Here is a 25,935-nt window from a genome sequence, read left to right as displayed (position 1 = left end):
TTCGTAGCATAACTAAGGTAGGGGCAGGGGAGGCAACCAGGGTAGGAGCCCTGGGCACTGACATGGGGAGGGTGCAAAAAAGTTTCCAGTTGCCAGTTTTGCCAGGTGTGCCACCCCTGGCCAGCAAGCAAAGATGCTCTGTTATACCTCTTTAATAGCAGCAGCTCGAGTCATGCACCTCAGCTTGTAATAAAAGAAAGTGTAGTACATCTCTCATTTAAAGCCTAGTAGTAATGTAGTCAAGATTTCCAGGTGTTTTATTATGCAGTCACAATATAGTGAGAGGGACTGCTTGAAGTGCTTAACTTTGGGCCTCTGTTCCAGGAAGCAAGGAAGAAAGAGTTCCAAGGGATCTATAGAAATAAAGCCAGAAAAGCACCAAGCACCTCTTTTGTCTCTGTATAAACCTTGGGACTCAAAATTTCATGCTGGCAAGCCTATGAAGCACCAGCTTCAGGATTTTTGAACAGCCAATCTAAATATAGAAAATGTAATCATCTACATTTATAAAAATATGCCCAACAGAAGAAAACTGAGTTTGTACAGAATCTGGTACACTGAGAATCCTGTTTTTTACTGAGGTCTCTAGGGACCATAGTAAAAGTAATAGCATCTCTAGATTAGAAGCAAGCTGGGGTTTTTTTGGTAAAATCTTATTGGACCATATATGTAGTTGGGAGAGACAGTACCTTTCTTCGTATTAAGCCAGAAGTTTAACGTCTGCTGGCAGTTATCTCTTTCTCTCTCACAGCTAGTGAGATCCTGCCATGTTCTACACCTCCACACCACCTCCATTTTCTTACTGCTCAGAAAACCACACACTTCTAATACAGGGATGAACCCAAACTGAACCTGCAGATCTTCAGTCTGTAGAACCGATCCTTGTCTCTACATTAGCTTCAGCCAGAAGTCCAGACTCAAATACTCTTAAGCTTCTTGTTCTGGATCCAGATCCAAATCTTGCGACTTGTATTTCAACTGGAAACAAAATGTAATGCATCCTAAATATTAGTTTAATTGCACAGACATAAGGACATTTCTGACTGAAGATTCATGTAGCAAGAATACCATCTCTGAATGTATTGACTTTCATGACAGTGAAATCTTGGCCTTTAATGATAAGCATAGTTCACTGGTCATTTTAACAAAAAAACCTTATAATTTGGGTTTCTTACAGGGAGAATAAAAAAAAAAAAAAAATCTTTTAAGCCCTTGCTCCTAAATGCTAGTTTACTCTCTCAGGATTTGTTTAAGGGAAGTATATTTACTGTACTGTACATTAAATGTATTGACCTTTTCCACTTCCGAAGTATTACACCATACATATTTTAACCACCACCTGGAAAACAAGCACTCTCTCTTGAGTAGCACATAAAAATCAGCTGACACATCCCTGGGTTTGCCTAAACACCACAGAATGGAAATACCTAATTAGAGCAGAGGTTCCGACTCACCCCAGAGGTTTTGACTGCCAAGGACTTACTGCTGTATGCCTTGAGGTTAAATGCGTACTTCAGCTTACCCATTTCCCAAATGGGAAATGGAATTTGCCTCTCCTTGTTTTTTCTTCAACCACGTTCATTCCTAATTTCTCATCTTGCTTCTTCCTCTTCTCTCTCTTTCCTCCCCCAAAACTCTGTTTTGCAAAGGCTGCCACACATTCAGAGGTACAGGCAATAGCTTACAATAGCAGGAGGCATTTAACTGCAGCTTCTATTGTTCTTTCTTTGGGTCAAAAAATCCATTGTCAGATAAATGGAGGGTCAGCCTAATTTGTACAGAGTGGGAAGTAACATCCAGTAGTCAGCTGGGGATATCTCCAGTACAAATCACAGAAGATGCAGTTCTAGATTGCATATCTGATCTTGCTTTTTTAAGTAAAAAAAAAGAAAAAGGAAACAAAACAAAGGAACTAAGAAAAAGAACAAGAGATACTGGGTTCATATATAAGCATTAGATCTAAATGGCTAAGTGTTCAAGTGTTCACAGGGCTTAGATTGCCTGAAAAATGGCATGACCAATCTAAAGTTAGCTCTTATCTGATAAGAGCTAGCTTTAGATTGACACAGGATTAACCCAAGTTACCAAGGGTTGCCCTGGTCCCCCAGCCCACCTACTCTCCATAATTTTGATGCTGCACTGTTTTTACCACCCCCTTCACCAATCCTTGAACCCATTCAGGCTGTTTTCCACTCCTCCCCAGACCAACATACCCGTGAACCAGGCAGCACCCCACCCCCCTGTGGACATGCCAGCTCCCCCCCACCCTCCCTCCACCAGCTTACTTGCCACCACCACCTGCCTGCCTGCCTGCCTACACACAGTGATCCCAACTCAGGTTTAGGCAGTTTAAACTAAGTTACCTATACCTGAGCCGCATCTTCCAAATGCTTGTTTGCACACACTAGCTCCCCTAGGCTGTATTGTTAAGACAGCTATTTTTTTGTGATCCTACTTAAATACTGGAGTTTGCCATGAATTGGGGGTTCCAGCCCAAAAAACCAACAGGCGAGTGCATGTACAAATGCACATATACATATACACTGGGTGTGTCTACATGTGAAATTAATGCAAAGCAATAAACTCTGGTGAATATCGTGCCAGAGTCTTTTGCTCCTGGGTGCTGCATCCTTACATGTGCCTGAGACTGCAGCAGGTTGAGCTAGGGTGGAGCAGCCCCAGCTGGCAAGGGGCCCTGGGGGTCAGCCTGCCAGCCCAGGGCTGCTCCAATCAGGTTCAACGTGTTACAGAAGGGCTGGCACGGGCACAAGGGTGATACAGTGCCGGGCTAGCCTGCAGAAAGCCCCATACTGAAGCACCCTCATGCCCCCGCCAGCCCCGTCAGCATGTACACGCATTGCTGTGCACTAAAGAACGCTGCTTTAGGATAGTACTTGTAAGTACTAAAATAAGCACTAACCTGCAGCAAAGCAAATTAGTTTCCTGCAGCCTAATGGGGCTGCATGTCCAGATGCTGAGACTTTACTGCAGAGCTAATTAAGCAGCTCCACAGTAACCGTCTTGTGTAGACATGCCCATAGATATCAAATTGCCTGTGGATTAAATTTATAACTGGGGGTTTCCCCTGATTTTGCATTTTGTTTTGAGGTCTGGATTACATGGCATGACCAGGCAAAAAGTTGAATCCTTGTCACCCACAGTCTGCACATAGATGTCCACAGCACAAGTAAATAGTATTAAATTGCATTCAGCATATGACATTGAAAGGCATATTGGCCATGAAAGTTTTTAATTCTATGTTTTGTGGTGTTAAAGGCAGAGAAGGCCCATGCACTTTTGGAATTAGATAAGGAAAAAAAAAAAAAAAAAGTAAAACAAAATACTGTTACTAGTTCTTGACAAAGATGAAAACTATGACAACTCACACTGATAAACTGCACATATAAGTTTTTTTGTTTGTTTGTCTTGTTTTGTTGGGGTTTTTTTGTCTCAAGTCATTTCTCATCTGGAAGGCCCAGAGATACATGTACTGAATTTTCCTAGAATTTTATTCTCTTTTGTGCTACATCAACACACTAGTAGAGCAAACTTTCTTTAAAAACTTCCACCCCCTTAAAAAAAAATAAAAAAATCAAACAGCTTAGTACTGTTTAAGCCAGTTATTACTCCCACACCGTAAAGTCTTCCTTTCCATGTTGCCAGCTGTGACTTTATCATCAATTGTTGATCACACCCTTGCTGTGACACTGCCTCAGTCACGTCAGTTTCCATCCATCAAACCCAAGATCTTAGATCTTTCTCCTGAAGACAGAAAGCTATGCTACCACTCTAAGGATAACAGCTCTGGTGCCCTTTTGTTCAGTGATGACCCCTTGCATTGCTGTCTTTGAGTTTCTTTTTCAGTTTTGAATTGGTCTTAGAAAACTTGGAATTTAAAACCAGTTTATAATCCAAGGTTCATGCATTGGTCTTTTGCTCAAGGTAACGTGTGCAGGGATAGCATGGCAAGGAAAATATGGTAAACAGATACACATAAATGTGTGTGTAACTCCATAGAATCTTATACTGCATAATCTTGTGGAATTGCTAGAATTCCTTCTGGTTGAGACTGTTATTCTGTATTTCTCAGCTCCCTGTTGCTATGTTCACAAAGAAATTTCCAGGTTAAGCAACATTTCTCTGGATATCCTCCCCCCCTTCCTTTTGCTGACCATAATAACCCCCCCCCCCCCCCCACAGAGCCTCAACTGTCTTGTGTCATCCTCTTTGAAGTGGCTCCTTTCCTTCCTGCTAACCGTATATGTCCTGAATAGGCAGTGCTTTCCCTTGCACATCAAGAATTGATTGCCTTGCTCCTTTAGGGCCTGATATCAGGTGCTAAGTGCAGTAAGTCCCATTCAAGCATAGCTGGGCATAGTCTGGCACCTCTAGCCTCACATCCTGGAAGGAGAGAGGTTGAATATTGTGGGGGGAAGGGAGAAGTGATATCTTTTCATCACAATACAGCTAGCCACTACCTTCTTTTATTAATATTCCTAGCAGATAGAACTGAACTACCTTATAAAATGTTTCCATACCAGAGGTGAAGCACTACATAAAAGACTGGGAAGCTTGCATTACCGTTTCCTGTGCATCTATTCTTCATCTTAAACATTTCAGTCTCCAAGGCTATTAATCAAAATCCTTTCATAATTTAGTACTGATAGTTAGTGAATAAAGTGGCATAACAAGTCCAGATCAGGCTCTAAGCATCAAGCACATATTTGCATCCAGTCACCTTCTACAAGCAAGGATCTGTCTATACACAGATTTTGAACAAACAGAAATTAAACCACGCCCCTCTAATGCAGTTCTCTGTTCAGAAAGGGGAATTATTTAGATTAATACAAAAACATCCCGTGCTTGGGATGTATAATACTTTAATTATCCTGCTAAGGTTTAAGCAGAATATGTAGGTTCATAAAAAGCCTGCGACTTAAGTACGCCTTTATGTGCTTTTCTGGATCCAAGGCCTAATGCAGGATAGGAACATCCCTTGATACCTGCGTTTAAAGTTTTAATCTGCATCACTCAATAATCAAAGCAAGGTTTAACAGGTTTGGGTTTGTTCTCTAGTGGAGATGTATTCACAGCACACAATCAGTGCACAGTGGGGTGTCTCGTATTACTACTCACATAAGCAAAATATACTCAAATCATATGGGTCGTGTACAGACATTATACTGGTAAAAAAAAAAAAGTGTAAGTGATCAGAAACTGGTCTATAGTTGTGACAGAACAGCCATTTGGCACACAGACTGGTTTAAAAATGGCGGAACCCAGTCTAAGATTAGCTCCCCAGCTCTCTCAAAGGATGAATTTTGCCTATCAATCAAACTACCCTGCTTACAGAAAACCACATAACTTAGATCAATTCCAGCTTGGGCTTTTTGAATATCTGCACCTAGCCATGAAGACTAAAAAATACTTCTACCTTTGCCAGAGCCACTCAACTCCAGCATGAAGTTTTTTTCCTGCAATCCCCGTTCTTTTGTTGCTAATTTTATATATAACTCTACTGCTTCAGTGTATCCTATTTGTTCTTAATCTGTGTTCTTCAGTATCACAGATTTTCCTCCCAACTATGTATCCTAATATTGATGCCTCTCTTTATACCCAGATTGTCTATGCAAAGTTGGTTCTTTCTAGCTACTATAAGATGCTAAACAGCTATTCTGGACTACTCACTCAGTTCTATTTCAAAGATTATTCACTTCAAATTTAAAGATTTGTTTCAGTCAAGTCCTTTATTATTCACTTTCCATGACCCTCTGAGCAGCTGAATATTACCCACACAGATGTAGGTGGGAAGTGACATTGGCAGCTCCTTCATCCCAGGGGTTTGAAATATGTAGAATTCCTTTCTTTTCAGCGTTAGGGATGTCTGTATGAGTGTGCGCACAACTAAACTTAACATTTAAAACAGTACACAAACTGGGGGAGGAGGAGGTTGTGTGTGGGGGGTTCCCCTTAATGTTCAGATATGAAATCAGGCAAAAATAGAATCCTCCCTTTTATATCTAATAGCTTCTTGTGGCATGATGCATGATTTCTGAATGCATGGGGCTGGCAATGAGCATGAGTCATTTTGTAAATTTTATATTATACCTCAATAAGATTTTAGCGAGGTTGTTCCCAGAAATAGAAGCTGATTGGTTTGAGAGAGAAAGGGAAGCTTTTACTCAATTGTTTCTTCTTCAGTGATTATTCATTTGGCTGGTATTTCTCTTTGTCATGTTTACTTTCATTGTCCTTGCAGTTTTGATCACTTCAATGCCAATTAGCCAGCAATTCTCAAATGCAGGCATAAGGGCTTGAGTCTGGTCTCTCTTTCAGTATGGGGCCATAGTTCCCTCCCTTAAATAATGGAATCACCTGTCTTATCTCATTTCCTGTCAGCATTAACTGTAACAGCATTATTCACTCTTGTTTGCTTCTACTGCATTAGAAGGAACACTGTCTAAAAGAAAATGCACCCTTCTCTGTCTGAACATTTTTGCCTCTCTCTAACCTCCACTGGTACTCAGATCAGAAGGACATTAGAGAACACATTTCTAGATTCTGACTCTGTGCACCAAGCGGCTGAGAGCATTTACACCGGGTGTGTTTCTGGTAGCTCCATTATAGCAGCTTTGTAAAATACAGTCTGGGAAGGCACCAGCTGGTGAACGGACCATGGCAGCAGCAGGGTGTGGACATGAGCTGTCAGTTGTCTGCCAAGTGGCAGCAGAAGCCCTACACCAGCCAGACATGGAAGACACTGCTGCTATAGAGGGGCTCTGGGTATGGATGAAGTAATGTGAGCAAAACTTTGTCCGGTAGATAATCTTCAACAGGGAAGATAAGTTTGCAGCTAAAGTGCTGGGCTAGGACTCACAAGTTCCTCATTTAATACCTGGCAGTCCTACAGCCCACTTTAACACATTATTTGGGCGGCAATCCAGCAAAACATTCTGGCATAGGCGTAATTTGTGACTACAGTTTTGATCAACTTAGAAGCACACAAATAAGTATGTGTCTGGAACAAGGCCTACAAAGCAAGGATAAAACTTATGTTTCCCTACCTCAATGTCACAATGATTAAAGAAGTTTTCCCTTCATAAGCCACTCAGACTTGGAGCAATGGTATCATAAGAACCTTATGATATTACTGGTTTATGGCTTGTTTCAGTTTGGTTACCATGTGCATTTGATTTATGATTATTTTCCTTGTTTTCCTTGTACAGACAGTTCCTTCGTTTTGCCTGGGTGGATTTGTCCAAAGAGAAACGGAAGAAAAAAAACCCCATGACATACAAAAACCCCCCATCTTTCACTCTCCCCATTCCTACTCATTTTCACTCCCAGATTCATATGACAGTATCTCCCTACAAAAGGGCAACAAGACAGGCACAACTTACTTTGGGGTTTTTTCCCCCTTGACCCCTGTTACTGAAGCAGACCTAGACAGGGCCCAATTCATTGCTATTCTGCCTCTTCTTTACGCATTTTCACCAGTCACCAGCAAGCAGTAAATAAATGTGAAATGCTACTATTCTAAATCAGGTGAATTTTTCTATCCACTATAAAAGAGTACACAGGATGCAAGACAGAGAATCAACCAGCACCACAAGTGAAGGAGAGAAAGAGAAAATTAACAGATCAATACTGTTCAGAAATATTAGCTCCACTCAGAAAACATAAGGCTTACTTTGTTTTGCTCACACTACCAAAACTTATTTTGGGCATCAGGGAGACTGTACTGAGTACAGTTGGAGAAGTGAGCGGAAAACAAAGGTAAACAGATGGTCCAGGGAAATAAAGAGTGCTTCCTAAAAACCTGCTGGGCAAAAATTCTTGTCTCAGTCTATCTTAATAATGTATTATTGACTTCTTTGTAAGCTAGTTTTCTTCTACGATTTGTCCTCCTCCCTGCCCCTCCACAGCCTCTGGACTTTATTTTTGTTATCTTTCTATCTGTGTGAAGACTGCACCAGTATTTTTTCCCCATGCAAAGTCTAGGTTTGAAATGTACCGTCTACTTAACACAGCCCCCCTGATACCTAACATTTTTCTATAATCCAATCTGCTCAGGACTTGCATCATATCAGGTAGCAGAAAACCTTGAAGCAGAGCATAACTTCCTAGAGGAAAACCACTGGTGTAGAGTACTCGCATATGAATTGTGTGTGGCAGTTTATTATGAAGAATAATAAAATAATTATATGTCTGCGTCTGACAAGTTCCTCAGTTTTTGAATGTCAGTGGACTAATAGTTTGGTCAAAAGGTGCTTGATAAAAGCACCTTACCGCATGGCAGTCACTCACATATATATATGGTGGTTAATACTGAAGCTCCAGCAGTGTTTTGTATCAAACAGATTAAAAAAAAAAAAAAAAAAATGCAGTCAGTCCCTGTTCTAAAGTGCTAAAAGCCTAAGACAAACCTTGAAAAGACAGATGTTGAGAAAAGTCCAAGGAAATTAAAGACTAGAACACATTTTACGCTTAAAAAAACTACTGCATTAAAAAAAACAACATTAAGTTTGCAAAGTCAAGCACTCAAAAAAGACATTAAGGGTTCTGTGCATCCTTAGATTTGAGGCTAACACACACACACACACAAAATATGATACAGTCCTTAAATTAAAGATCTAACCTTGCCCCTCTAGATTCTCCACAGTCCTAGTTCCCGCCCTTGCCAGTTCCTCAACCAGTCTTTCCCCTAACATCCCCCAGCCCTTGCCTCCGAATGATCACATCCCATGAAGGTCCATCTTCCAGACACCTCTTCCAATTGCAGGGTCATGTCACCCCCATCTGTTCAGCCCAGTGTGCCCATTCAGTCCTGGTTCTCACCCAGCAGTCCAGCTCAGTTTCAGGATCCATCTGCCTCACTTCCTTCCCTCTGCCCCACTGGTTCTCAATTTCTTTGCCCAGCTAATTCCACCCCCAGCCTCTTTGTCTGTTCCAAAACACCCCCAAGCACCTCTGCAGGTCTGGCTTCTACATTCTGCAACTGAATCTGGCAATTTCCTTTTCTCTGCAGCTGGAAGGTTACTGAGAGCATAGGAAATTCAGGTTTCTTGTTCTCAACTAAGATGCCTGGAAGAGTACAGCTTACCACATTCCAGAACTGCAAGTGTAGGGAAAGTCCTGTTCAGGGTGAGAATAGGAGCCTCAGGGAATTTAGCTGCTACAGTAAAAAAATGGAGTCTCTGAACACATGCAGAATTATTTTTTCAAAAGATTACTCTCAGCATATTTTAGTAGGGATGGGAAGACGCAGCAATCCTGAAACCAAAAGACCACTTTCCTGCCAAGTTTCAAGTGCTTTCTCCAAAGCAAGGGGGCACTACAGGTAATTAAAGGAAAGAGCAGGAGGGTTTTAATATGGACTGAACAATGCATTTGTCCTCCTCAGTTCTATCCTTGGAAAAAAGAAAAAAAAGAGTAATTTTGAGCCAAATTGAAAAATAAAGTCAGCCTGAGGCAAAACCTGGTGCTAAATTTTGCCCCAAACAACCTGATAAAGACAAAACAACTGATAACTTGGTCCTATAGCGAGATGTTCTAGTTCTCATTATAGGCTATAGTAAAAAGTAACAGCAGCATTCATTTTTATGCCAGTCTGGAGGATTCCATGGAGCTAAGCACTATTAGACAAACCGAATACCATCACAGAGAGAAAGGTGAGGAAAAGGTTACAACACAGATTAAAAGGATTCAGTAGATACAGATAACTTCAAAGTAAAGTTTAGCACAGTTTTGCTGTATGTGTCTCTTGCTCTTTTTCAGATCAAGAGTATTCTGCTTAAGAGTTTTTTTCCTTCACCAGCCTGGCTTGGCATAACAAGAAATAGGTTCTCATCTTAAGCTTTTTCATCTTAGGAGCAAATGCTATATTAAGAACAACTGGTGGTCCACTGCTTGAAGCCAGACCACTTCAGGTCAATAGCTAACCAACTACCTCTTTTATCAGTATTTGGGAAAGGTAAACGTAGAAAAACAGAGCTATCAATGAATTAGAAGGCAGGCACCATCTGTATTCCACAATTGCAGTACATTCCTACAAAATGCTATCAGCTCTCTCCTCTCAACGTAGGCAACTGCTTTTTGTTCTCTAAAAGCAACTCTATTATTAACTTAAAATTTCTTTTCACTGATTAAAAATGTACCTGTCTGGTAACTTAAATATTCTTAATAGAAAATTCAGTCCTAGGACAGGCAGCAGCAACAATCTTGTCCAGTGCTGGGCGCAGCTTGCACTGGTGCCAGGTGGGAGAGGCAGCCTGAGCATCCTCTCATCCAGGGCACAGGGCGCAGACCCAGGGACTCGGAGCCCCCGCGCAGTGCTGGGGAAGATTGGTGCTGCTGCTGGTCGCGACAGCCTCCTCATCCAGCACGCAGCTCCGAGGGCTTGCACCCCCGGGAAGAGTCTGGCACAGCCTCGCAGCCCTCCCAGGGGTGCAGGCCCCCAGATCCGCGCACTGGACAAGTGGAAGCTGCTGCTTGCGACTGGCACTGAAGCCTGGTAAGCCTGGCTTCAAAATTCAGAACATTTTGAAACTTTCAAAATGTTTTGAGTACCCTTGTTTTATTTTGAAGCCTTTTGTTTCATTTCGATTTTGCTGTTTCAAGCTCAAAATGCATTGAAACAGCTTTGAAATGAAACACCCATTGAAATTTCACACAGCCCTAATATCCATCTTTCCCATATCCACAGCACTGTGACGAACTCCAAATCCTGGATCTATCTGGAGACACCATACTATAGGTATTTCCTCTACAGCATCAACAGTTTCCACAAGAGGTTGGGTAGACAGCCAACACAAGACCTATTCACCATTTGCATCTAAGTTTGAAGGACTGTGTCTAAAATTCAGTATTGTCAACCCATTAAGTATTCCACACATTCTCTCTTTGGGTACCCAATTCAGTAAGACTGATTTAAGCTATTGTTTAGTTGCTTTTCATTTACCACCTTGGTTCTGAAAAATGTGGGCGTGCTGTGTTCATGTTTAAGAATGTCTCTGCAACCATGAAGGATAAAAGCTTACTCTGTTTCAAATGGAAAAGATTGTTTTAAAAGCATTTGAGTCTAGGAGATGGAACTTTCAAAAAAAGGAAAAAAAAAGAAAAACACCTAGGCTTATGAGATAAATTGCAAGTGTCGACAATGCTGAAAATGGCACATATCTCTTGCGCTGTTTCTCTACACCAGTGGTTCTCAACCTTGTTAGACTCACGGCACCCCTCAGAAAATGCCAGCTCTCGTCTTTCATTCACTTTTGACTATGGAAAATAAATAGGACAGTTCTTCTGTTACAATGAACTTAGAAAGCCCACGATAGTCAGAATGTTTTGACACCATGGATTCCTTCCTACTCAAAACCTCTGGGTTTATCTTGTGAATCGTGTGTGCGTGTTAACACACCTAAAAATGCCAATATTGGGTGGCACACCACAGCACCCTTAAAAAGTGGTGCACCATCCTAATTGGGAAAAAATCATTACACAAAGGAATTTCATCCTAATGAAGTATAAAGATTTTTACTGAGCAGTTATGAGATCTTTCCCATTGGCTGCACACAACTTGCAGTGTTTTTGGTCTGCGGGATCGGGTGGGGAAAAAAAAAGTTTTCAGTCCTCTGTGAAGCCCAAACAGATCTGTTTAGACAATACAACACAGCAGCCATAAATAGGTCCAATGCCTGATCCCAGACTGGAATGCCCCCAAAATGATCCAAGCCAATATTATTTTTAAGTGGATGATATTAACCCTCTTCCTCCATAGCCCCAACCTCCTTTCCCCCATCATCTGCTACAAACCCTGCAGTTTAGGCTGACACTGAACTGTAACAAAGGCAAAAATTAATCAGGGAAGCGGAACAAGAACTACATTAAATAAATGGAAGTCTTTGTTGTGCAACAATTTTTTTTTAGAAATCCTGAGCCAGACACGCAGTTAGAGCAAGTCAATGCATCTCGACTAACTACAAAGAGAGAGACGCTGATAGCAGCGACAATGATATGACACGGTTCCTTTTGGGTAATCTCATTAAAAAGATGTAGCTGCTCTATCACATGTTCTCATAATGGTAAGATACCTCATAAACCCTCAGTGTGCTTCCTTTTCAGCTGGAGGTACATTTTTGTTACATTTATTTATTTCCATTGCAGTAATGTATAGAGGCTTGGCTGTACCAAACTGTGTACACTCCCCCACCCAAAGAACTTACAGTTTAAATGTATGATGAGGGACAACAGATGGATATAAACAAATGGAGAGAGGAGCATAAGGTAACAAATGAAGTGTCCTTCTAGCTCTAAGCAGCATTATTTCTTGCTAGTTACATACCAGTCCATAACTGTCAGGGTTTCTAGTCAGATGCGCTTGAAAAAAAGGCAAGGCCCTGTACAGTAGTTTTCTACCTTTGATATTTATTTTTCTGCAAAGCCAAATGTGGCTACATTCCTGCCAGCTGTGCCCAAGATGGAAAGGCAACCAATGCATGGTAAAACTAAATAAAACCACAACATAATCTGCTGGGATTACAGCAGTGATGGTTTCAGGAATGAGTGGAGGTTTCATATCTGTAAATAAAGTCCTAATGCCAGAAAAAGGTCATTTTGAAGATTACTACCTTGACTCTCTAGCCAAGCAACAACACCATGGTCATTTTTTTCTTCTCATTATCCTCCTCTCCTGCATGAGAGGAGCTGGTTGCAGAGGTGGTTTGGAATCAACTTGGGAACAGGTGGTTATATGTAAGAGTCATACTTCTTAAAAATGTCTGAGAATCCCTCGCTCAGATTGTTACTAAAACTGGCGTGAGAGAATGAGTCATTACCTAGCTGTACAGAAATAGGCAGAGGAAAGTATGTTCTTGGGAGAGGGTCATGTCTTATTTAAATCACAAAAAGGCAGGTATAGAAAGAAGGATGCGATTCAGCCCAGAGCCCAGCACTTCTCTTCTAGAGGGAACAGCTGGCAAGAGTTTAACCATCCTGCTGTATTAGAGCCCTAGGTTTATGCAACTGCAAGGGTTGTTTTTGGCCAGAAAGTTAGATAGGGTTTGTTTTTTTTAAAGCTATATGACTACTTTGTGCAACAGAGAATTCCTCAGGTAAACTCTAATTTAAAGCAACAACATTAGAATTTTTTTTTTGCCTTATTAATCTACTGGATACCCCATCTGCTTCTGTCATATGCAATCAGAGATGAATCACTCTTGGAGCCAACTGCTACCTCTCTTTTCTGCTTTTGCTTCAGAAGCATCACCACACTTATTCTATACCAGTGCTGTTATGTCAGTTCAGTAATCTTCCTGTCCAATGCACAATTTTTTTTCTCAAGGAGGGCTTTTGGCAACACTCTGTGCTTCAATGTCTCTGCTCCTTCTCTCCCAGATGGTAAATCACAGGCTCTTCTCTGATCATCTCCTGAGGAATAGCTTCTGCAAACAATCCCCAGATCATGAGATTGCTCAACATGTATATGGTAATAGGTAGATCCAGAATTTTAAGAGGGCAGAGAGTGTGGGAGGAGCAATGATGCTACATGGGTGACTGCAACCCCAGTCTTAGCTTCCATCCCCTCCCCCATCCAAAATGAGGCCAGCAGGAGCAGCAGACAGGGACTGATTCAGGTAAGAATCCCCTCCCCACTCTCTTTACCCCCTGCCCCTGACAGTCAGCAGCACCTCTTCTCCTCAACCATTCCCCCCCCACCACTTAACACCTCTGGGTGAAGGTCTGATTGATGTGGTCTTGGCCACTCCTGCCCTGCTCCAGCTGCAGAGAGTGGCTGCGCAGGGAGCCAGCCTCATCCAGGAACAGCAAAGGTGGTAAAGTGAAGCAGGGAAGGAGTAGCTCTGGTGCTCTGCCCACCCCCAAGTTAACTGGCAACAGTGGCAGCAATGGGCAGGGGCAAATAGAAGTGGGGAGGAGGTGTCACTGAGCATGGAAGAGAAACGAGGGGGAAAAGTGCTGAGGGCAGAGGTTGAGGCCAATATTAACAACACTCTTCCTATGAAACTAACATGCAGAGATGCATTTGGTATAGGGGTATGAGCAGCAGTACTTTGCATATAAAGAGCTATGCAATCAAAACAGATTGAAAACCTCAGTTCTAAAGGTATGGCATGCATAAATATCTTTACTACAATACTTTAAGATTATAAATCAAATGGTAGGAAGGGGTGAGGAACACAGAGTGTGACTGCTCACCAGAAGTGTGGGCAGATAGTGACTGGCTCCCCAGACACCGTATCCCATACCTGCATAATAGATTTGATTGATCTCATATAGCCCAAGGATGGAACTGGTGAAACCCCCTCTCCACATCCTATCCCTCAATCCCAGCAGACAATGTCCAGCCCAGCCTAGCCCTCAGGGGTCCCATCAAGGATTGAGCCAGGGACTGTTCTACTGGTTACATCAAACTTGAAACAAATCTGAACCTCAACCCTTATTCATTCAATGTCCTCACACCAGTATTCATGCTCCGCACCCTATATCTCGACTGCCCCAACTCGACCTCAAACATCCACCACCACAACTCCCAAGTAACCCAGACCCTCCCACCTGATTACCGTAGCCCTCCCCAAAACACACCCGTCTCTTCCAGCACCATGCATCCCTGTACCCACCAGTTCCTCAGCCCCCTGCACATGAAGTTCAAGGGCCCTGCCATATGTTCAAATTTATAGCTGGACAAAAACCAGCTATAAAGTTGTTACACATTTTCAGGCACTAACTTTGTAGCTGATTGGCTCTTTTTATAGCTGGCTGGTTATTTTCATGGCTTGCTAATTACTATGCAGGTGTGGCCAATCTAAATTTGTCTTGAGAGTGATTGTGTAATATGTGTAACATGTAGCAGGGGCCTTGGAAGCGTAAAGGGGGGGCATCCCCCTCCCCTGCATGGACCTCCAGTCTCTTCCCTCCAACATCGCTCCGCAGGCCACTTTTAACCCCAGTGGACCACTGTTCCTTCAGACGGCAGGCTGCCCAATCCAGTCACAGCACGTGAGTGAGCACAGCTGCTCATTTGCACATACATAGTTACAAATTTGCATACAGAAGCAGACTAGGGGAAATGTCACTCCCCTTACCTCACCTCTACTAGAAACGCAATTGCCTCAGCTGCACATGCCTGCCTGTTCTCTGGGGTCTGAGGTATATCAATATAGTTGTAGGATCTCTATCAACAGCCAAAGTGGCAAAGCTACCTCGTCCATTAGCTTAATATGACCACTACATTAACGTCACAAGAGAAGGGGGAGAAATCATTTAGCCAATTGCAAGAAATTAATCTGGGAAAATGATGCTTCTCTAAGAAGACTGCAGATATAGTGTATGCAAGAACCCTTAATTTGCAGCATTTGTTGACTTTCATGTGTCAAGTACAGTGCACTAATGCTGGTCTTCTAAGAGCAGAAAAACTGGTTTTCCTGCCAAGTTTATCAACATTTTGCTACTGAATTTACAACAAGTGACTAATACAGACTCCTGTGGTGGGGGAAGGGAGACTGTTAAATGGTATTATATTTTAAGATAGGTAAGGTTGTCTGTTGTGCACTGAAATCACTGTAAGCAAGTGAAGTAGTGAAATCTCCTCTAAGCCCAGTAAAGCCTTCTGAAGAGGATGTTCAGACTTCAGGTTTTTCAAGAGCACAGATATACAATGAACACAGAGGAGCTGCACCCCCTTATGCAAGCTGAGAACTTGGCCCATATAGCTCTGAAGGAGATTCTGGCAAAAGTGATGCTTAAAGATTTTCTGCTTCATCTTTCCTGCTATTCTGGAGCTCTCCGGAATAGCAACTGTCCATCACCCAGAATTCCATCGGCTCCTGATTCACTTTCAAAATTCACACCAAATCTGACCTCCTTATTACAAGAATATACAGACATGCTCCTGCTTACCTCAAGAGCTCCCTCCATCTGCTTTCTGCCCTGCTCCTCTCATATGGGCTTCCCTTCTTCCACATGACCTCACTATTCTTGATGTGCGAGACTTCTCTATCTCCTCTTCCCTTCCACACACAGTCTTCCCTCTCTACACAGCTGGGATTGTATCCTTCCAAATCCCCAAAGAGAACCTTCCCTTTTCTCCCTCATAGCCATCCTTTCCTTTAGTTATTACTTAATGCCAACTGCAACAAACTCTTGCAAAATATTTGAGTGCAGGTCATATGAATGGCTCCAGACTACATCAGTATACCAGATTAGATAAAGGGAGTTGAATTCCTTTTCCTTGTTTACTGCTTTTAAACAGCAGTGCCAAAAGAGCCTAAACCTCTGTGTTAGATGCTATACTAGCATACTAATCATACATCTATACTTACCCAGAACAGCACTGTGTCAGCTTTGTGCGTGCTACCTCCCAAACTAGAATAACGCATCTGGCTTAGGGAAACACTAGGAACATGGTCAACAAGCCTTGCCTCTCAGGGGAGCTTACTGGCACTCAGCCAGTGCTGCCTGAACCTCACTATGCTACTCCTGTTTGAGAAGTATTGTATGAAGAGCATGTCAGTCTAGCACTTCCTAGTGCTATACTGAGGCATCACAAACACCTGGGTGAGGATTCTTACCTTGACATTCTTATGACCTTCACCCACTGAATTGGAGATTGGCCCATTTTTCATAAGTCTCTTCCCTGCTCTTCACCAAAACCTGCCTTACAAAGTTTTAGGAATCCAAGTACTAAGTTTAATGATCACATAATCAGGAAGACAGACTGCCTCTCTCAGATATGCTTAGTCAGTGCTTCAGCTGCTGCTCAGAGTATTTTAATTGAGAAGTAGGCATAGCCAAATTTAATAATTGATTAAAGCTGCTATAATGCACAGCTATAAATAAAACTTTCATACCCTTTAAACTATTAGAACAAGTAAAATGAAAGTTCTTTAAATAAAGTGTCTAGGGTTCAGTCTGTTTATTTATCATGGAGCTGCAGATCCAATTTAAATATTTAACTGGCTAGTTCCCAAAAGATGTGGCTAGCTTGCTGTATCAATCTAAGGCTGTCCCTTCCTTCCTGACATGGAGATCTAGAATATGTTATGTTGCTCCATGCAAATGAAGTCTTCATCTCCCAAAGGTGAGCTGCACAGACAGCTCAAGACATATGTGCTGACTGCACATAATGCAATATGCTCATTTAATGTTTTCTATCATCTGACTTTTAGAAAATTCTCCCATACCATAAATGCAGGTCAACAAAGAAAGAATGCTTAATTAAGCATTTAAATCCCCTCAAGTCATTAGCAAAGTCTGATAAGTGTTAACAACATGTTCCATATGACTTCTCACCAGTAGTTTTACTTTTCTGTTGGAATTTGTTCTTCAAAGACTTGAAAGCTATCTTCTACTGTATGTAATACTGTGCAAAGCAAAGACAGTATAGTGCTCAATAAGCCATGCTTTGAGTACATGTGCACAGTAAGGGGCATCAATCTACATTTTCAACAGGGGAAGGGATAAGGAAAAAATCTCTAACAGTTTTACATGTGTTTTTGGTCATATACCAGAGGGTAAATTCTAATAGGAAATAAAAACTGTGCAGGTGGGAGAAGAGATGAAAATGGCAATCAATGCTACTGGCATTGATTGCCCACTGCATTCAAAATATCTACAAGAGTATTTCTGCTCTTAATAGTATTTCTGGTTCAATAGTAGTAGACAGAATTGGGTAGTGTTACTTTAGACCCAATGACAGCAACACTCAGAGGGCTGTATTAGTTGGAACAAAACAGAAACAGGCACACAAAAGGGAAACATCAACAAATGTAGATACACTGTCATGATTCGTATCACCCAACCTTTCAGCTGCACTAGCTGTAACAATATTGGGATGCTTGGTTAAAAAGAAACCAAAAAGGCCACAAACAAGAACAGCCTAGTTTAGACACCTCCTAATACCAGCCCTCTGCATCAGGCAGCTGGAACCAGGTTAACAAGTGTGCTTATGCACAATTATTTGGCAAATATCTAGTACAAGTTTCCCTGCACCAGTGCAGGAAAGGATTCTCCAGAGATACCTCTCTTCTTTACCTGAGGAAATGAGGTCACTCCAAACAAACTAAACCTGAAGGGGTAGCAACAGAAGCAGAGGGGGCTGCATGTGGGATACCTGGGGCCCTCAGTTGGCCTCTCCTACTAGTGGGTGAAGTGTCAACACTAACACTTGAAAGGAGGAAGAGGAAATGCTCCACTTCCCAAGCTGGGTTCCCCTTTTCTTCTCTCTAAAATGAAATTTCCCCCCACATCTCCCTTCCTTTTAGAGAACCCATAGTCACTCCTTTCTTTCCTCCACAATGGGCACCAACATCCCCCAGCTCATAATCCAGAATTTCTTTAAACTTCTTAAATTTTAAGGAGGTAGGAAATGACAGCACTAATAAAAGCCATTTCCTAGAAGGAACACTTCCCTGCAGCCTGCTCAATTGTTTGTTTGTCTGCTTCCCTCTTCCACCTCCATGTTCCCTTCCATCAATCCAGGTTTATCACAATGGTGCAATTCTTCACCCTGGCTGATACAGATATGGGAGATCACCAGGACCATGTCCTGATCCAATGCTAACCAGTGTTTGAACACATTTTGACTATGCTCAAAAATGTAAATTATTCTAGAGTAAATTCTTTCACTGGTCCTCATGTTCTTCTCTTTTCTCCCCACCCAGGTGAGATCCTTCTTTCCTGATCTACCATAAGTACAAAGGGAGGGTAGAAGGCAAGGGGGGAAGGGGAGGAAATAAATGGAGCGTGTCTACACATTAGTGCACAATAAACTCTGATGCATACCATGCTGGAGTTTACTGCTCCCGGGTGCCACATTTACATACATGTCTGGGACCACAGCACATTGAGACGGAACAGAGCAACCCCAACTGGCAGGGTGATCGCAGGTCAGCCTGCCAGTCTGGAGCTGCTCTGACCCAGCTCAACATGCTGCAGCCAGGCTGACTGGGGCACAAAGGTGGTTCAGTGTAGGGCTAGCCAGCAGGCACCCCCTGCACTGAAGCACTCTCATGCCCCAGCCAGCCCTGTCAGCATCTACATGTGTGGTGCTGAATAGTACTAGTATTTACAAGTACCAACCTACAGCAGAGTTAATTAGCTTACTCCATCCTGATAGTACTGTATGTGTAGATGCTGAGACATTTACTGCAGAGCTAATTAAGCAACTGCAGTAAGTGTTTCATATAGACGCACCCACAGACAATATTATGCTGTTAGTTGTACCAACGCATGCGCAGAGCAACAGTTCAAAACGTTGTTGCCTGTTTTTCCATAAGCTGGAGATGGTTAACTTGGGAAAGGATCCACCTGGCTGGAGATGGGAACAGAGATTTTTGGTGCTGTGAATGCCAGTTCTTGGTGCTACATTCAGGTCAAGCATTTTATTCTCCCATGTGAAGCCTATCAATTGGAACGGTGTGTTATTTTTCAGAGCTTCTAAGCACTCACCGCTTGCAACTGGGGGAAGCAGCAGCACGTGCCTAAATGTTAGAAAAGTGGACTCCCTCCATTCATGTCTCTTCCAACATGGAACTAGCTCAGTCCAGAAGTCCAAACCCTTCTTGACTCCTTGAAAGCTGCCACAGAGTCATAAAGCTGTTCTGTCCATATGCAAAAATCCAGGTGACAGACTCCAGACTGGAGACAGATAGTGCCATCCAATAGCCAGCCGTCCTCAAGAAAGCAGGCTTCTTGTAAGCTTTTATGATGACTTATCAAATCATTGCTGAGCACATCCAACCTGACAGGTGATAATACAATGCTTTAAGGCAGGCATCCACTTGAGGGGCAAAAGGAAGGAAGCATTTAAATGATTTGTTGCAAAAGCCATTAGTCACACACAAACACCTCTGCCTCCCACCCCATCAGCTTCTCCTTTCTTCTTTAATTCAATAACTAATTTTTAGAAGAGGTCCCTTGAAGTATAAAATAAATTATTCTTAAAAGGAGAAGAAAGAGGGGCCAAAATGTAAATTATGAATCGATAATCTTTTTATATTTTGGGAAGTCTCCAGAGTTGAAGCTAGCAAAGCACTTCAAGTCCCCAGTCAGATTCAAGGGAAAAAAGGACTCATTTTCCAGTATGGATGCAGCAGAAGTCTCATGACATTTCAACTCAAGAGAATATTCATCTTGCAACTCATGTTGCAAACTGTCCACCAATCATGATAGCAAAGCCTGCAAGATCATATGATCTCGTGAGACTTCTGCCATTTGGCACAATTACCAAATACCAAGAGCACAATTTGCAAGATTCTGAAGCCACCTAATCTAAATTAAGACCTGATTTTAGTATCAATGCAAGCTAAGGCTTTGGATACAAACTCTCCCACCTAAGCCCAACTATAAAGAAAGTGGTCTGTTCAGGCAAGGAATTCTGTCACAAAACTCATGTCACTGCTACAGACCTGACCCCGTACTTCCTCCTCCTCCTCCTTCTAGGTATTACATTTTGCCTAAGTAATTGCAGTCACAGTTGCCTGAATAATTGCAATCTCAAGATGAGGCTTAAAAAAAGCTCATTTTGTCCTTACACAGAATTTTTCATTAATTTCAGTAGGGATGTTCTCCTGAGGGTTAGAAGTCTGAGACCTGTGGCCAGAACTATGGGAGCAAAGGTTATACATAACATCATTTTAACTATAGCATAGACGAAACCTTAATATTATTGCTACCATGAGGAAAGACATACAGAGAACATACACGCTAAAATACTGCAGTGGGAGGAGGGTTGTTTGTTCTGGTTTCTTTTGGGGTTTTTTTTGTTTTTGTTTAATCTCAGGGTTATTAAATTTGGAACCTTTCTGGCTTATGACTCATGCATACTAAAGCACTCAACCAAGCAAGCTTTTGCCAAACCAAATCACTATTTTAGATATGGTCTGCAGTTCATACCATCATCATCATCATCAACAGATTAAGAGGCAGCTGCAATCTCTCAAAATCTATTGCTAAGAGACCTTCTCTGCATTACCAACTCTTTCTCCAGAGATTTCTGCATCTATTTCTGTCTCCCACAAATCAGACAGCCTCCTTTATTTCTAGGGAAATCTGAATTCATGAGCTAACAGATCACCAACTTAATTTCCTTTTTTGAAACACTAATCCCATCTCCATTTATGTTAAAGGCAGAGCACTACTTTAAAGATTGCTGTATATATATATATATATATATATATATATATATATATATATATATATATATATATAAAACAATCTTTAAAGTAGTGCTCTGCCTTTAGCATAAATGGGGATGGGATTAGTGTTTCAATGCTTCTTTGAAAAAAAGAAATGAAGTTGCTGACCCGTTAGCTCATGATTTTATACACACACACACGAATATTTTATATATATAAAATATATATAAAATATTCGTGTGTGTGTGTATAAAATCATGAGTCATTTGAATAAAATATGAAGTCATTTGAATGAGATATATGATATATATAAAATAAATCAGCAAAAGCAAAGAAATTAAGTGTTAACAATTTCAACCTTCATTTAATCCATGAAACCTATTATCCAAATACTTAATATGGATAGGTTTAGGAAGGAGAGAGATCCAAAAGGGCCTTTTTGGATATCTCTTTAAAGAGCCAAAGCAGTTTTACATCAGTACATGAATGCTCAATATTGCATGGAATCTAGGCATTTTAGGGGTTGCTTTGAATGGCAGCCTTTTTACAGGTCAGTCAAAAATATAATGTTATTGTAGTGTAGTACTAAGGGTTTAACTTCTCTTGGGTTCTTTTTAGTGCCAGCCCCACCAAAACACTGCTTCCTCCAGTTCTGTTTTAAACCACTGTGGTGCACTGTGTGTGCTGAAGTGCACTTGGTGTATCTCGTGCATCTTCATTTAGCTGTTATCAGCAATGTTAATTAAGCCTCACAAGATTCCAAGACAATCAAGAATCAGAAGCCAGGAGCAGCATTTAGCAAAATGCAAGATTGGGCAAGGCATCAGTTTAGAAGCACATGGTAAGCTCTCGATTAGTATGCCTTGTAAGCATATGTAAGTTTTATTTTATGGTTGAGCTATTCCCAGCCTGTGATATTTCATCCTGCATAACCCTTTCTTGGGCTACAAACACAACATGATTGTTCAATACTGTTGACTGATAGGTTATCACAGCTCCTTAAAAACCATTGTGATGTGACATGTCATGCACACAGGTCTATTAAAAGCTCCGCACAATACATTGCTTATAATACATTAAATCAGTTCCCAGATCTCTCAGGATTTACTTTGCCAAAGGCTTGTACAATGCTGCCTGGGACTGAGGAGGGGTTTGTGAGCACCAGGGATCCACACCTGGCTCCCAGATTTGCTACTGACTTCCTTCATGACCTGAGGCAAGTCGCTTTGTTGCTCTGTACCACCCCCTGCCCTTTTACATAGCAGCATGCTGTCTTTGTTATCCCACACACTACCAGCATCCTGAAAGGCAGTGGCTGAGCAGGGCTTCTAGCTTCCAAAGCAACACAGAGTGGCATAAGGTGGCCTGTGGCTCTGAGGAGCAGAACAGGAGACAGAAGCATTGATGGGGGCAGGTCTCCCCCCCCTCTCCTCCCCTCTTATTACACACACCATTTCATTTCAGTCATGGCACCTGGGCCCAGGGATTGCATCCATCAGTACAGGCTGGGACCCAGCTAGGACCACAGATCCAGAGCTCTGAGAAAGTCTGTGCACATCAGTGTCTGTGTCCATTGTGTGTGTGTCCATGTGTCTGTGTCCACATGTCTGCATGTCTTGTCTGCTGTGTGTCTGTGCGTCTTATGTCAGTCATACGTGTTTGTGTCTTATGTCTGCGTCTCACTCTGCATATCATGCATGTCCGCATCCATGTGTCTTGTGTTCGCATATCTGTCATATCTATGCTGGGGGGGGAACATGCATCTCACATCTGCATCTCAACATGCCTGCACATCTCATGTTGGTCGTATGTGTCTGTGTGTCTCAGGTTTGTGTCTCATGTCTTCATGTCACATGCTCACACCCTCCTGTCCTGTCCACGCGTTGTGCATGTTCATGCCCATGCATCTTGCATCCACATGTCTGCCATATCTCTGTTGGGGGGGTGGGAAATGACTAGTCTCATGTCTGCATCTCATGCATGTCCACCAAGGCCATTCCCGGGGGGTGAGGGGAGGGAAAATCAGGGTGACCACCTTGGGCCCTGCGCTTTGGGGGGCCTCGTGGAGCCAGGCGGAGTGGCCACGGCCACTCCCGCAGGGCCTGCCTAGTGCTGGTGACTGTGCACTTGCCACCCCCTGCCCCCCACCCCTGCCACTGGCTTCTTCGGGTGGGGGGGGGGGAAAAACGCGAGTCCCACGTCCATGTCTCACACGTATGTCGTGTATGCTCTTGTCCGCATGCATGTCTGGCATATCTCTGAGCAGGAACATGAGTCTCATGTATGTCATGTCCGCATGCACGTCTGGCATATCTGTCCTTCCCACCCCACCCTATCCCCCCAATTACCACAGCTATCCTTGAAGCGCGGGGCCGGGACGTCTCGCAGCGCCTGGCTCCAGCCGCCCTCGTCCTCCTGCTCGTCCTGCCCGGGGGCGCCCCCCTTGGGCCGCCGCCCGCGGCGCGCCCCGGCCCGGCCGCGCTCCTCCTCGGCCTGCCCCGCGGCGCCGGTGGGCAGCTCGGGGCCGGCGTCGCCCTCCTCGTCGTGCGAGGAGGCGGAGCGGGAGTCGGCCGAGGTGCTGTAGAAGGGGTTCCCGCTGCTGTCCGGCCCCGACTCGCCGAACACGTCGTCCGAGATCTGCAGGCTCTCGTAGCGGCAGCGCGCCGCCTCCAGCAGCGACGGCGGCAGCCGCAGCCCCAGCCCCAGCCCCAGCCCGCCGCCCTCCGCCATCATGCCCCGCTCCCCCCGGCCCGGCTCCGCCGCTGCCGCCGCCGCCGCCGGCCGCAGGCAGCAGCCCAGCAGCTCCAGCGGCTCGGGCAGGCAGGCGCCGGGGCCGCCGCTCCCCGCCCGCCCGGCCCCGCGCTCCCCCCCGCCCCTGCGCGCGTGCAGGGCCATGGGGGGAAGGCTCCAGCTCAGCATCTCCAAGTACCACATGCAGCCAATGATCGCCGCAGCGCCCGGCGCCTGGTAGGGAGGGGACGGCGGGGCGGGGCCTACGGCCGCCCCGCCCCCCGGGGGAGGTGCCGCCCACCTTCCAACCCGCTCGGTCCCTCGGGTCGCCCCGCCCCGCCCCGCCCCGCCCCGCGGAGTGCGCGCGGAGCTGTCCCTGGTGCTGAATTTCAGCTGCGCCCGGGCGTTCCGTGGGGGTGGGGGGAGCGGCGCTGGCCCTCGCGGTGCTGGGCGACGGAGTCACTGGGGGGACCCACCGCGGTTGTAGCGTGGGTCTTTTAAATCTCCTTTGGGGGAAGCAGATAAATAGCCGAGTGTTCCAATGCAAAGAGAGCCACTTCCTTGCAAAAACTTCACCCCCCATCCCCAAAAATAAAATAAAAGCTGGGGGCGGGCCCTAAAGTGTGGGGCTCCTGGGCTGTCGCCGCTACTGGGAGGGGGCAAGGGACAGGGGAAGTGGCAGAGAGGCTCACGGCCTGTGCTTGGGGGCCTTGTGACCGAGGCATTTGGGGCTGCTCCTGGAGCACTTGACTGCCTGCTTGTCTGCCCATTTAACACCTTAAAGTGGGGTGAAGTACTCTTTGGCCTGGTCTACATTAGACGGTGACTGTGCAGGAGTTTGGTACTACTGCACAGTGGCACAAAGCACAGTGTGACACTACTGCACAGTGGTAACAAGCTGCTCAGCGTCACCTAAAAGCCGTTTTGTGATACTGCGGTACAATTACTGCGCAGTCCTTTAGTACTCATATATGCAAGTACTAAATGACTGTGCAGTTGTTACTGCACAGCTCCTATACAGCTGTATACAGAAGTACTAAATAAATGACTGGACGATAACAACTGTCTCATGTAGACACGGCCTTTGTGTAGCTCAAAGTGAGGCCACTCCAGGGCAGGATTATCTCTGATCTGCACTATCCAGATCCTGGTCCATTTAGGTGTGGCCACTCCCCACAGATGTGCAGCCCAAAATGAAGTCCTCCAGTATCCCAGGATCTCTCACACCCCTGTCCCAAGGGCAGGGATAGAAGCCTGTCCTGACACACCAGCCCTCTAATTCAGTGGTCCCCAACCCATCAGCTGCAGTATACAGATCAATCATGGAGCTTATTGTGGTCAATACTGAGCTACAGGGGGATTGCTGGGCACATGTGCATGTGTGCATCCCCCCCCCCCAGCCCAGCAGGTCAGTCTGTGGGGGAGGGAAGGGGCAGGGGCCAGATCGAGGCCCCCGCAGTGAGGGACTGACTGTGCGGCCCAGCCAGGAACAGCGGAAGGTAAGTGGGGACCTAGCTTGGCCGGGTGATGGGAGGATTGGAGCCTGGGGGGCTCCCCCATTCTCCTGCCACTGGGCACACCCCTGCAGAGGCCCTGGGGGCATGTGCCTCCCATCTCTGTGGGTGTGGAGGCAGCTGCTGCTGCACCTCAAGCCCTGCTGCAGCTAGCCACGTGTCGGCACAGCTCAGTTCAGCAGCAGGACTCCTGTGGGGTTGGCCATGGGCCAGCCGGGTCTGGGAAAATCTGGTCATCTAGGGGCACATGTGAGGTGGCCACTCCCACCGCAGAACATAGCCTGGTGATGGCTGCAAGGTCCCATACCCTCCCAATCTGTGCACCAGGTGTAGGCAGCTGCTGCTGGGGCTGCCCACTGCACCTGGAGCACAGGTGTGTGTGTGGGGGGTGGGTGCATGAGCCCCCAAGGCTTCCACTGGGAGGCTTTCCCCACATGCCCCCCAGACCACAGAGAGTCCCAGACCAGGCTGGGCTGGGGCCCGATGTCACATGTGTCTGGCCTCCGTGCAGGCATGGCTCAGCGCAACAGTGGCACAAAAGT

General features: G+C 44.5%; 1 protein-coding gene across 1 annotated transcript in view; it reads right to left on the bottom strand.

Moving 5' to 3' along the window:
- The window catches only part of PGBD5 (piggyBac transposable element derived 5), a 101,343-nt gene extending 77,266 nt beyond the window's left edge, over nt 1-24,077 (bottom strand). The window contains exon 1 of the mRNA XM_006267911.4: nt 23,498-24,077. Coding sequence (XP_006267973.3) covers nt 23,498-24,068 — 571 coding nt within the window. The 5' untranslated portion in view covers nt 24,069-24,077. The remainder of the gene's footprint in view (nt 1-23,497) is intronic.
- Between the last annotated feature and the right edge of the window lie 1,858 nt (nt 24,078-25,935).

This window comes from Alligator mississippiensis, chromosome 1 (assembly GCF_030867095.1).
Source record: "Alligator mississippiensis isolate rAllMis1 chromosome 1, rAllMis1, whole genome shotgun sequence".
Taxonomy (NCBI): Eukaryota; Metazoa; Chordata; order Crocodylia; family Alligatoridae; genus Alligator; species Alligator mississippiensis.
Note: the sequence above shows the minus strand (reverse complement) of the source record. Positions and strands in the feature narration are given on the sequence as shown.